This window comes from Helobdella robusta, assembly GCF_000326865.2.
Source record: "Helobdella robusta unplaced genomic scaffold HELROscaffold_11, whole genome shotgun sequence".
Lineage (NCBI taxonomy): Eukaryota > Metazoa > Annelida > Clitellata > Rhynchobdellida > Glossiphoniidae > Helobdella > Helobdella robusta.
This window is the reverse complement of record NW_008703617.1, coordinates 2,741,150-2,754,432: the sequence shown is the minus strand read 5'-3', so window position 1 is coordinate 2,754,432 and position 13,283 is coordinate 2,741,150. Positions and strand designations below refer to the sequence as shown.

The 13,283-nt window shown below is 31.8% G+C and overlaps 3 protein-coding genes across 3 annotated transcripts; all 3 read right to left on the bottom strand.

Moving 5' to 3' along the window:
* Positions 1 to 1,686: 1,686 nt before the first annotated feature.
* HELRODRAFT_109176 (hypothetical protein) lies at positions 1,687 to 6,386 on the bottom strand. The gene is made up of 9 exons (XM_009012884.1): positions 5,874 to 6,386; positions 5,396 to 5,514; positions 4,447 to 4,599; positions 3,880 to 4,060; positions 3,093 to 3,774; positions 2,753 to 2,836; positions 2,473 to 2,608; positions 2,134 to 2,362; positions 1,687 to 2,112 (listed from the first exon to the last, which is right to left on the bottom strand). Exons 1-8 carry the CDS (start codon positions 6,170 to 6,172, stop codon positions 2,181 to 2,183), a joined length of 1,836 nt encoding a protein of 611 aa, XP_009011132.1. The 5' UTR covers positions 6,173 to 6,386; the 3' UTR covers positions 1,687 to 2,112; positions 2,134 to 2,180.
* A 626-nt stretch (positions 6,387 to 7,012) lies between these two features.
* On the bottom strand, positions 7,013 to 8,041 carry HELRODRAFT_167367 (hypothetical protein; the record flags this gene model as incomplete). The annotated part of the gene is made up of 3 exons (XM_009012883.1): positions 7,013 to 7,194; positions 7,451 to 7,586; positions 7,973 to 8,041. The coding sequence occupies 3 exons, from the start codon at positions 8,039 to 8,041 to the stop codon at positions 7,013 to 7,015; spliced, it is 387 nt and encodes a 128-aa protein (XP_009011131.1).
* A 235-nt stretch (positions 8,042 to 8,276) lies between these two features.
* HELRODRAFT_167366 (hypothetical protein) lies at positions 8,277 to 10,757 on the bottom strand (the record flags this gene model as incomplete). The annotated part of the gene is made up of 5 exons (XM_009012882.1): positions 8,277 to 8,979; positions 9,105 to 9,285; positions 9,571 to 9,723; positions 9,980 to 10,098; positions 10,459 to 10,757. The coding sequence occupies 5 exons, from the start codon at positions 10,755 to 10,757 to the stop codon at positions 8,277 to 8,279; spliced, it is 1,455 nt and encodes a 484-aa protein (XP_009011130.1).
* Between the last annotated feature and the right edge of the window lie 2,526 nt (positions 10,758 to 13,283).

The window sequence follows — 13,283 nt, the reverse complement described above, 5'->3', positions numbered from 1 at the left end:
TTTTGTCAGTTTGCTAGTTTTAATTAAAATCATTTGGCTAGTTAGAGGAATGTAGCTAGTTCTTTTTGTTGTTGGATGTTTTTAACTAGTTGTTCAACTTGTTGAGATATATGTAAATATATATGTATATATAAAATTTTTCTTTCTTAATCTAGTTTTGTGACTTTTGTCATATAACAAATACTCAGTAAGAACACTTAGAGTTCCGCTTATTCCATCAAAGATCTTTTAAAACAATGCAAACAATTTCAAATACGAATAATTAAAAACTCACATTCAACTGTTAATGTAACAAAACACAATGAACGCACAAAACATCAACCACATATCATCACTTAACGTTTAAAACCAGCAGACCAAACACAACAAACAAACCAAACAAACACACAACATCATAGCGCGCATCTTATATATGCATTATATATTAAAATACATAATGCATTTACTAGGCTTACTATCATTATATATTACAACAAGAATACATATATATATGCATATTATATATACATATATGTATTTATATATATGAACATAAAAATATATATGTGATATATACACTAAATCAAAATAATTTTATACACGTATGTCATATGAAAATAACTCATCAGGCAATCAAAATAACGAGAGAATGTATGGGTGGATAGATGCCATACACACGCCATATATACATTATATGGATATACAACATAATTAAAGTTTGTAATATTTATATGCTATTAATCAGTGTTGGATGATTTTTTTATTCTTAACAATTACTCTTTTTTTAACATTTGCAAAAGCATGTTGTTGTTGACGTGTTGTCAAGGTAAAGTGTTGTTATTGTTGATGTTACGTTATTGTCATATTGTTGCTATTGTTGTTGTTATCAGTATTGTTGTTATGAACGATTTGAGATATTGATTTTTTGTGAAGGAGACGTTCCGTGTGTTTTTATATATGTACGCATACACACATGTATAAGCTCATAATCCAATTAAATAATTGGGCTTTTGTTAGTTTTTGAGATGACACTGATTAATAGCATATAGATATTACAAACTTGTAATTATATTCAAAAATCTTTGCTTAACAATTCTATATATTTCTCCAATAGTTAATCTGTTAATAATTGTATAAACCTACTAGATTATGTTGGCTGGGCGGGAGCACACACTCACACACACACACACACTTCTAGTACTAAGTAGAAGTGTAATCAATGACTCACACAACTCATGAATTACATTTGCATACGATCAAACACACCTATGTGTAACTTTTTTTCGTGTTAGTTCAAATGTTGTGCAGTGCGTATAAACGAAGAGAAGTTTACAAGCCAAGGCATTCGTCATATAGTCAGGTTATCATACTTTCCAGATTGCTGACAAGTTAAACAAAAATAACACTCAATAAATCATTGTGAATAATAATAAACTTAGTAATAAACTGTTGGGTTATTGTAGTAGTGAAATAATTTCCAAGTGCAAGCGTGGCAATGAGCCAGCCATTCTTCAACTGTCACTTAAGCTCAGGATTTGAATATTAATAATATTCAATGAATATCATTAATGTTACAGTGTTTCTTCTCTGATTTTGTAATTTTGTTTCTGTTCTTCGTACACTCAACACACCATGGCATTGCGGTTATAATTAGAGCTTGTACATTTGTTTCAAGCTAAACGTAGTTAAATGCATTTTGTATTTGAGATATTTTGAATTTAATTTAAAAACTAACAAACCGACTTAAGAGAAGTTTTAAAATTTAAGTCTGCAATACTGGCAATTTTTTATGTCAATCAGTCTTCATTTTAATTGACAAATGACAGACATGATCGCAGATACATGGCACATGCACAGAGCCCAAAGTATAGCGTAATTAGCATTATTTAACAATATTAAATAGAATTTCTCTTGAAATGTTATCAAATTTTTTAACAATACAACCATAAAAATTTTCAATGTTAATAACATTTAAGCAGTACACTTTCCGATATTTTTTAAAAGTTGCTTTTTACAAATTCTGTTCTTTTAATTAAAAATATCAAACGAAAAACAAAACGAAGCGTTATTTTAAATAACATATCAAAAAGTTTTTAAAAAATTTTATAGTAAATAGAGATAACAGTGGTGTGTACAAATGTACATTCACTAATATAATCCAATTAGGATTAAATGAGCCTTGTTAACATGATGATGCTCCATCAAAATCTCTCAATGAGTCTAATTTTAAACGACGACGGTTTGACGGTAACGTCCATGACGTCATCAACATTGACCTTTTCTTGACCTTCAGGTGGAAAGATTTTAAACCTCCAAACTAGGTTGGTAAGGGAAAGAAAAAATTCTTGGCGGGCTAAAATTTCTCCGAAGCACGAACGTTTTCCTAGAGAAATGTTGAATAGTGACATACCTCCATAATGATGAATGATAAGTTTTTCAAATATAAAGAAAGAATATTTGGTAAAATGTGGAAATTATTTGTAATGAGCTGACCCAATGAAAAAGAGACGATATGTTCTTTGTTGACGATCATCTCATTGTTTTCGTTCAAGAACCGCTCCGGATTGAATTTTTCAGGATCCCGCCAGACACGAGGATCATGATGGGCTCCGTGCAAGTTTCCAAACACCTTCCAGATATTCCCGTACAAAATATTTATGAACAACAAATTTATAAAAATTGGAAACAGAATTTCACCGATTCAGTTAACAAATTTTTAAAATTATTAATTATAAACTTAATGTAAAAATTGAAATATAATAAATTAGCCGACTGTGCATCCTTTCGGGACGAAGAAGCCCATCACGTGGCTGTCCTTCATGGTGACGTGGGGCAAGGTCATCGGTGCCACGGGCTTGTATCTTCATTCATGTGTTTGGGGATATTTACGGCGTTAAACATATTGCCACGTGCATTTACTTTTATTTATAATCACACTTTTGCTCTTTCGTAATTTTTTCGAAGATCTAGAACACATTTCTGCGAAAGAACTAACTTGAAGCAATGCAATAAAGATTTATAAAACAATTTTTGAATTCCGCGTGTGTCGAACAATGGATATTTTATCAAAAACTTGTTGGCAAATTAGCCAAAAAACACAAAATAGCTATTACGTACCTTAATATTTCGTTGAAAACCGCATCACAATAAGGCAGACATTTTTTATCCTCCAAAAATGGTAGATAGGATTTGTAGTTGACAACTTTCTCATTCGACTGATGCAAGCTTTCATTCGTGTTTAGTTTTGAACAGTTTAATTTAGAGTCAGAAGCAAGTTTGCTGACGTCATTGATTATTTGGCCACTGTTCTCATCAGATTTCTGAGTCGAGAATTCTTTTTGATGCTGTTCTTCTATAAGAACTCTCTCAAGTTCTTTAAACATTTTCTCCTGAACATCCGGATGATTGGCCAGCAGCACAAGAGTCCATTCCAAGGTGCTGGCTGTCGTTTCAGTGCCTGCGAGAAAAAGTTCGCGCATGAAATGCAGAAGTTGTTCCTTGTCATAATTTGGACCTTCGAGTTCGATGTAGCTTCGAATGAAACTGGATGTGGGTTGATCTCCCTGGTCATCTTTCGGTTGGAGTTGGTGGTGGTTGTAGTAGGTGCTTTCTATCTTGATGTCGTAATTATTTTCATCGGCCTGTTGCTCTGAAGTGGTGGATTCCTTATGGATATGTTCTTCAGCAAACTCCAATCCAACTGTACACTCGACTATTTTTTGTTCCAACATTTTGAATATTTTGTTCTGTGCGTCGACACAACTTTGTAGAGCTTTTTTGTGGAAAGAAAAGTGTCTGAAATATTGAAACGCATTTAAAATTATTTACTTTTTTAGATATTTTTGATATTTTTAATTAATACTTAATGAATTCATTAAGTCAAACAATTTCAAAATGAACCTCAAAAACGGGAAGGCATTGACCATGAAAATTTTTCCAATGTTATTGAAACTGGTTCTTATGTTTGCAATGATATCGGAAAGGTCTGGATCGTCATCATTGAATCGTTTCCCAAAAAGAATTCCGCAGACGATATTCATGGAACACTTTGTAACAACGGGAGTCGGATTGAACTCGCAACCTTCCGATGAATGTTGAAATTGAAAACGATAGCTATAAAAACTAACAACAAAATGTCAGATGTATTAAGCAGATTAACTTTCCATTTTATTTTGAGATCACTAACTTGTTTGTATAACTCAATAGTTCAATTCATACAGTAAAATTAAAAAAAAAATCCAATTTAAAATTGATAAAACTGTTATTGTCTTTTACTACTCTTAGTAATCTTAACCCACAGCACAGGTGCTAGGTGGGAACCTTACAGGTATCAAACCTAGTCACTGCAACACCAACTTCAGTTGCTATAAATTATTACACTTCTTGCTTCCATAACAGAGCAACAACATCATATTAGTATATTTCAAATATTGCAAAGTTGTCATATTTTTAACATTCGACCAAAACCTTCAAAACTGGCCAGGTTCTCCATAAAGTACTTCATCTCTTCCATGATCCTCGTCTCCATCACTCTGTTGCCGAAACCAAATTGCTTCATGATGCCGAGACTCAGTTTGTGGTACTTTTTGAAGTTGTCGTCGTAGTTGCGAAACAAGATGCCTTCGACGCGGTTGTGGTTATTTTCAATATCAACATGTATACAGGAATGTTTAAATTTTTTATGCATATTCTCATTGTTTTAATGGATTTTTATCGAATGTGTTGATACATTTGTATAACATTTAAAAATAAAATTCAGACCGACTTTATGCTGCCTACATATAAAACAAATAATTTAGACAAAAAATAAGCTTATCGTTAAAAACAAGAAGAAGAATTTCGAGAATGATAAAAATGTTAATAATTTTGATGAATCATTTATTAACTAATGTTTAATTTTCATAAAACTATGATGTACGCATCTGTACAGCTTTTGCACATGTTAGCGAGAATATCATTAGTTATTGTTAAGAAACATTGAACTCATTCTGTCAAGTATCATCTCTACCTGTTTTATTTTCAAGACAAACTTCTTGAATTTTAAACTCTTGTTTAAAGTTTTAAAGTTAACAAATCTAGAATTTTGAACTTTCACTAAATGAATTTCTGTTTGCGATAGTAGATTATTGTTTCACAACAAACTGAACCATTTAAACATCAACACTTATTTTATTGAATTTTGTATAAGTTAAAATGGCAACCAGTACCCTGGCATGGCAACTAAAAATTGATTGAAACATACTTGTTGCTTAATCACCAATTAACAATTCATTTCAGACGCAAATCTCTCTTCTGATTATATCCATGACTTTTTGGGTCGTCTTCAGAGCATGAAAAACGTGAAATAATTACAAAAAATAATTAAAAAAGCATATAAAAATTCAAACATAAAAGTACATTTGGAAATCATTCAAACCTTTATGTCTTGGATTAAGGACGTTGGTGACGCCTGCTCTGGGCCTGTCGGCAAAGTCTGTGGACCTCTTTACGAAGGCTTCGTGTATGGCCTCCTTACTGTTTAAGATCACCTGGTATCTGAGCAGTGCAACAAAAAGTCATGTGTTGAAGGTATTAAAAATAATTTATTTATTAACTAATGTTATGTCATCTTTTCTTTAAGCAATAATTAAATCTAGACTGTACCTGAAGTCTATCTCTGTCAAGAACACAAATTTCAAAGTGAGTAAAGTAAGTGTTTGTATGTAAAACAGACCAAATTCAAAATCAAAAAAGGTGCCATGACGCAACTCTGTACAACGAATGCCGTAAGTTTTACGTAAGAAATAAATGAAATCAGACAAAAATATCCCTGATCAAAACAGTTTCATTTACAAAAATAATTTTAAACTAGAGCAACAAAATGAAGAGCAAGCAATCGTATAAAATTAAATTACTTTCCCATCATGTAATAAGCAAAGACATCGCCGTACTGCTCTCTCATCTTAGTGAAGTACTTGTACTGAGTTGGAAAGGCGGGCATGAAAGGCATGGATCCAAATATGGGAACAGTGGGAAGACAGGGCGGATGTCTGTACGTCGTTCCATCTCCCGCTATGATCGGTGCTGGAAGTTTTCGGCGTTTGGAGAGTAGGAAGTATGAAAGTGCAAAGGTCACGGTCAGTAGGATGAAGGATGGGGTTGTTGTGGAGGATAAAAGTGATGATAGTGAGGGGGTTGCTAATGAAAATGTCATCGTGTTTTTGGCTCAGTAAATTAAAGTTCGTTTGTATCTTATTTTACTCTTTGCTACCATGCGAATTTTGTTATTTTAGTTTTTTAAGAGTATATTTGATAAATTTTCAAAGTAATCCATGAAAAAGTTTTAGAAAAAAATTGTTGCAACACGAAACTACAACGTTAATTATCAATATCAGGTAAATATTTTAATAGTTGATACAAACAAACCCTGAATATAATAGCGTTCAATCATGTTTATTGCAAACAACTCTATCCCAACCAAGCACTATATATAAAACTAGTGCACGGACATTGTACCCGCATATAGTTTATACAAGTTTAAATATGTGCTTGTGTTGAGTATAGAGACAGTATCTACAGTTAATACAAGCTACATGTCATTTGCTTTACATACTTTTCGATGATTTAATTTTAAATATTATCTTATTACCTGGAAAAGAGATAAAATAATGAGTTGTGTATAGGAGTGATGATTAAACATGAAAAAATCATTTAGTCACGGTTGAACTATTTTTTAGGATCTGGAATGAACGAGAAGGTGAAATTTAATTTTAATGCGTTCGCGTCTAAACTATTTGTGTTTTCAGTTGAGACAAACTCAAAATATCAACTTATTGGTACAATCTTCCAATTAGTTTAACACAAATAACGCTTGTTTATTCACTTTAAGCAACTTCAAACAAAATAAAAATTATAATGTTAACTTTTTATTTCTTATTAAATAATAGGAATAAGATTTCAAAATGTCGAGAGTTACTTTGAATCTAATAGAAAAACATCTGTACGTCTTAGTTTGGCTTTGTTTCTTATAAACGATCAGATAAATTTTTCAACTTCAAGACCTTTCCACTAGCCTAATTTTAAACGACGACGGTTTAACGGTAACGTCCATGGCGTCATCAACATTGACCTTTTCTTGACCTTCAGGTGGAAAGATTTTAAACCTCCACACCAGGTTGGTTAGGGAGAGAAAAAATTCTTGACGGGCTAAAATTTCTCCGAAGCAAGATCTTTTTCCTGGAGGAATTTTAATTGTTGGAATTTATTTTTAAAATTTGTTTTGTAGTGTTTTAATATACTGGTTTATAATTTTAGAAGTGAAAAATTTGACAAGATAATCAGCCATTAATTTATTAATTCTCAAAGATTTGTTCTTCAAATTTTTATTGCTAAAGATCTTTCAAATTGAAATCCCATTTTAGTAACCAATAGATCATTTTTGAATTTATAAGTTAACACCAACATATATTAGCCTACCGTTAAACTAACTAACCCAACGAAAAAGGCACAATGTGCTCCTTGTTAACAATCATTTCATCGTTTTCCTTAAAGAATCTCTCCGGATTAAAAATATCCGGACACTCCCAAACACGAGGATCACGATGGGCTGCGTGCACGTTCCCAATTACCTTCAATTTATACATTATTACATTATATTGTAAATTTTTAGAACGCCTCTACTGAGCTATCTCCAGTGGCGCCAGCCTTTAAGCATCAGTCTTTTTAATCAAAAATGTTTCAAAAATTATTAATCAGTAACTCTAATTTATATAACGTCGAGTCTACCGTTTCATAAAGTTTTTTAATTGTCAAGAACTAAAATTGCATATTTTAACTTATGAACACGCAGAGAAAAGCATCAGACACTTAGGTTATGTATGTATGACCTAGATATCAAGTGCGGATCTCTTTGCGTTCGAACACGATCTCTGCAACACAAGACTGAGTGTTTTACCATTAAGTTTTAACATTAATTTAGTTGTGAAAAATTAAAAAAATTTGGAAAAAATCTAACGGTAGATCTTTTTGGAATGAAGTATCCCATCACGTGACTGTCCTTCATGGCGACGTGGGGCAAGGTCATTGGAGCCACTGGCTTGTATCTTCATTCATATATTTATATACATTCCAATATGATATATATATCATTAGTTTAATAATAACTTTAATTCGTCGTTCATTACATATGAACGACGAATTTTAAAAAAATAAAGTATCTAAATAGGTTAACGTCATCAAAAAATAATAAAAAACATATTTGCCATTTATCCAACTATTCTTTCATATATTTTTAAATAACGAATGAACTTGCCAATTAACTACTGTTTAATTAATAATTTCGTGGAACGTAAATAATCAACAAGCGAATACCTCAATATTTCATTGAAAACTGCGTCGCAGTAAGGCAAATTTTTTTTATCTTCCAAGGATGGTAGGACGGATTTGTAGGTAGCAGTTTTGATGAAATTCATGTTCATTTCTAATAATTCAGTTTCGCTTTTATCATCTGTCAATAATTTTTCTGTTGATATATTTTTCGTTTTTTGCTCGATGTTCTTTTCTTTTTGATATTGTTTGCTTACGAGAGCTCTCTCAAGTTCTTTGAACATTTTCTCCTGAACATCCGGATGATTGGCCAGCAGCACAAGAGTCCATTCCAAGGTGCTGGCTGTCGTTTCAGTGCCTGCGAGAAAAAGTTCGCGCATGAAATGCAGAAGTTGTTCCTTGTCATAATCTGGACCTTCGAGTTCGATGTAGCTTCGAATGAAACTGGATGTGGGTTGATCTCCCTGGTCATCTTTCGGTTGGAGTTGGTAGTGGTTGTAGTAGGTGCTCTCTTTCTTGATGTCGTAATTATCTTCATCGGCCTGTTGCTCTGAAGTGGTGGATTCCTTATGGATATGTTCTTCAGCAAACTCCAATCCAACTGTACACTCGACTATTTTCTGTTCCAACATTTTGAAGACTTTGTTCCTTGCATCGAGGCTTGTTTTTAAAGCTTTCTTATAGAAGGAAAAGTGTCTAAATTGAAACAATTTTTTTAGTTTTCAACTTAAAAAATTAATTTCACTACAAAAACATCTTAATTGTGATATTACGGTTATTATATTCATTGAAAATAAACTTGTAACTGGCGTAGAAAAAACCTTAGAAACGGGAAAGTATTAACTAAGACAACTTTTCCAATGTTATTAAAAAATATTCTGATGTTTCCGATGTTATCGGACAGGTTCGGATCATCATCGTTGAATCGCTTGCCAAACAAAATTCCGCAAATAATATTCATGGAACAGTTGGAAATCACAGGCGTTGGAATGAATTCACGGCCTTTTAAAATAAGATAAGATTCCTTAACACCAATAATTTATAACAATAATCAAAAATATTTTTAAACTACTTGAAATTTTTTAAATTCATCAATTTTTGATACATTTATTAGCATAATTAAATGAACACTTATAACCATGCCAAACGAATAAATCTTGTCGAACCGTTTTATCATATAATATGAATGGAAACATTTTTTTCACAAAACATTTTATAACGTAAATAATACTATGCGAATTTTCATGTAGTCGGTTTAAATATCTAAACATTTTTACAAATTTCTACCTTTGTAACTGGCCAAGTGATCCATAAAGTACTTCATTTCCTCCATGATCCTCTTCTCCATCACTCTGTTGCCGAAGCCAAATTGCTTCATGATACCGAGACTCAGTTTGTGGTACTTTTTGAAGTTGTCGTCGTAATTGCGGAACATGATTCCTTCGGCAGGTTTGTAGTTTTTTTGTTGTTTTTACCACCAAGTGTAAGATTTATTTTTAAATGTTGTCACAAATTTGTTCAATTCAACCGGGAAAACAATAAAATAATTATTAAAAAATTAATTACAATTCGACATCATATTTTTTGGCTCGATTGTATCAGTTGATGACACAAATGGACAGAAAAATAGACAATAAATTAGTAGGAACAGGAAGAAGAAGTTTAGTTTCTATTAAAAATTTTAAAAAATCAGAACCTTTATGATTGGGATTAATCAAATGTGTGACACTGGTCCTAGGCCTACCCGCAAAGTCCGTTGATCTTTTCACGAAGGCTTCCTGTATAGCATCTCTGCTGTTTAAAATTACCTGGTAGCTGAAAGTTGCAACAAAGTGCAATGTAGGTAGGTGGTTTTTTAATGTGTCAAATGAGGCATTTTGATTTTAAATGCATTTAATAAATACGAAGTTGATTGCAGTTTTAATAAATAATGAAAATGTTTCTTTAATTCGTTAGCTTGACTTTGATTCAGTTTTTACGTTCACCATCTATGTTTGTATGATTACTTGATTTTACCAAATTAATATTTTAAAAAAACCAAATCACAATAAACGCACGGTAAAGCACATAAAAATTACTAATACTTAATTTTCACAAATAATGATGATTTTATTGAGCAAAAACAAAACATTGAAATAGAATTTCATTTGGATCAAACATTCTCAAAACCAGTACTTCCCCATCATGTAGTAGCCCACGACGTCGCCATACCGCTCTCTCATCTTAGTGAAGTACTTGTAATGTGTTGGAAAAGATGGTAGGAATGGTATGGATCCAAATATGGGAACAGTGGGAAGACAGGGCGGATGTCTGTACGTCGTTCCATCCCCCGCTATGATCGGTGCTGGAAGTTTTCGACGTTTGGAGAGTAGGAAGTATGAAAGTGCAAAGGTCACGGTCAGTAGGATGAAGGATGTGGTTGTTGTGGAGGATAAAAGTGATTGCAGCAAGGAATCTGCTAAGTAAAGGGTCATTTTGTTGCAGGTTCAGTAAGTATAGATCCGTTTAGATTTTGTAATTGTTGCCAACATAATGTAAGTTAATTTTATTACAGTTCCTTTATTATATTTATAATCCTGAAGTTGTTTAAAACATTTTCACGTCGCTAAACCAGTAAATATTTTATTATTTTCATTGCTGTGAGTTCATTATAGTTCATGAAAACGCTGTCGTAAATGACAAATATTGATGCTAGAGAGAGAGAGAGAGACTACAAAATGTTTATTATCAACTGCTAGTTAATGAATGTAAAACCAGACTGAAAATGTAATGTTAAATTGTGTTAACAATCCGAACTTTGTGTTAGTCGGTTAGTCAGAAAATCGTTGTGAACTTTGTGCTAGTACAATTTAAAGAGACTTTATCATATAAAAATAAACCGAATTAATAAACCTACTACAGATAATTACATTTTTTACTACTTCGTTCATGATGTACTGTACATGTACCGTACGCGATTGTTTAATTCAAGAAATATATAACTACCTATGAAATAAATTTTAAATGGGATATTAATTTTGAAAATTGCTGAATCGATTGTTAGTGTGATGTTTAAATTGCAGTTTTGGCTCATGAGATTAATTTCCATAATCATGAAATATATAAAATGTGAACCATCACTGGTATAAATTCTGTCACTCGTCAGCCAAAGTTTCATAGCGAAGTTTTTGTTTTGTTAAATGTACGTATATACGTCGCAGTACTTTATTACTTTATTAAGTTTTGAAGCAGTTTTTCGGACAATAATTGCTTTGGATGTTTCGAGAGGTTAACGTTTTGAATTCAATTTTGATTTATTTCAAGTAACCAGACACGAACCACGAAGGACGCAATGTTTATAACTGTTTATTCAAACTTTGAAATTTATAATCTATTTCAGGCCATCGTATAAGAAAACAAGGTAAATAAAAACTGGGAAAGTGTGTGTAGTTTAAAGAATTCAAGTAAAAAACTTTAAAAATTGTAATAAAAAAAAACTCTTTGGGTGAACGTTTAAAATGATTTTAATAGAAAATTTAATTTTAAAAATTGATAAAATTTTCTTTATTGTTTGATATTTAGCTATCACATGAACACTGTTGGTCCTATTAACACAAAAGAAGCAATAACTGTAGAACTCATTCATCCATAGTTACTATTTTGTCAGCTTTTATTGGTCTAGATTTAAAAATTATTTTAAATATTCAAAAATGATGATATATTAGTTACTTAACATCAAAATAATTATAATATTCAAACAAATAAATTTTCAAATATATTTTAAAATATGTATATGAGAGTTAAACATTCCTATAATTACTCAATCAAATGCACATTTTAACCCTTTTATTGCTTCCATCATCATAGCTACCATTATATCCATCAATCATTGACGAGACATCAGCTGCTAATTGCGCCTTTTCCACCGCATGATGTCACGACAGGAAAGGTGGAAAAATTAGAGAAAAAAACCCAACAAAGAGACCCAACCCATAATAATCCTTACGTGTCGTAATTATTATTAAAGTATGAATTTATTATTTCATGTTATTATTATTGTATAACTATTTTATACATAATGTTTTTATCTCTCGCTTTGTATATTTCATGAAATTTCATATTAACATCGTCTGGTTTTTGCCTGAATAATGTAGCACACAGTAATTGCTATGGTACTTTATTGCAGTGTTAATTAGTATGTCGTAATTTTAAGGTCTAGTGTAGTGTATAAGTCACATTGCCGAAACAAAGCTAATGATGTTAATAAGACAAGTTAACAATTAATTACAATGTTTGTGTTGTATTACAATATTTATGTATACAAGGATTTATAAAAATTTCGTAAGAGTCGGTACACTATAATGAAAAATATAAACTTTAAAAAATCGACTCTGCAGGGTTTATTAAAAAAAAATGTTTATAAGTAATTGAGACAAAGAAAAACCTAATTTGAAAATAATTTGAAAAAAATTTAAACAAGTCTACTTGCAAACTTCCTAAATTTTGAAAATAAATAAACACGAAAGTGGTTCACACGTTTGAAACAAATAAAAAACTTATTTATGTTTCAAGTAAACAAAACTTAACATAAACAACCATTAAACGAACAGGCTAACATACAAAACGGTAGTTTCAAAGTCGAAAATTATCCCACATCATTTCTAACAAACGACAACAGGAAGGACGAACCATTAAACATGAAACCGTGTAGTTCCCGCGTTTTAACTCCCTGGATCTAACTAACTATCACTTAATCGAGTCCAACACGTCATGCATATTTCAAAAGATCACCAGGCCCGTTCAATTCATGCATGCCATAATGGCTGTTATTATTTCTGCTCCATTAGTTGAAACTCGTTTGTGAGTATGGCGGTTGTAGGGGGTGGGTTTTTTGTTCTCTAGTTTTTTTCGTTCGTGTTGTTATGACGGTTAGCGTTGGTGAACGCGATGAACCTAATTGCGGTTCATAAGTTTGTCTAATTAGATGTTGGAGAACTAAATTCAATTTTAATCTTCCTTTT

Bases quoted from the DNA above. Each gene is read 5' to 3' on its own strand.
- HELRODRAFT_109176 (XM_009012884.1), bottom strand. From the start codon at position 6,172: ATGACATTTTCATTAGCAACCCCCTCACTATCATCACTTTTATCCTCC. The intron at 5,515-5,873 runs GTAATTTAATTT...TGCACTGCTCAG, and splicing joins GCTTATTACATGATGGGAAA to ATACCAGGTGATCTTAAACA. The intron at 2,363-2,472 runs GTCAGCTCATTA...ACATTTCTCTAG, and splicing joins TATCGTCTCTTTTTCATTGG to GAAAACGTTCGTGCTTCGGA.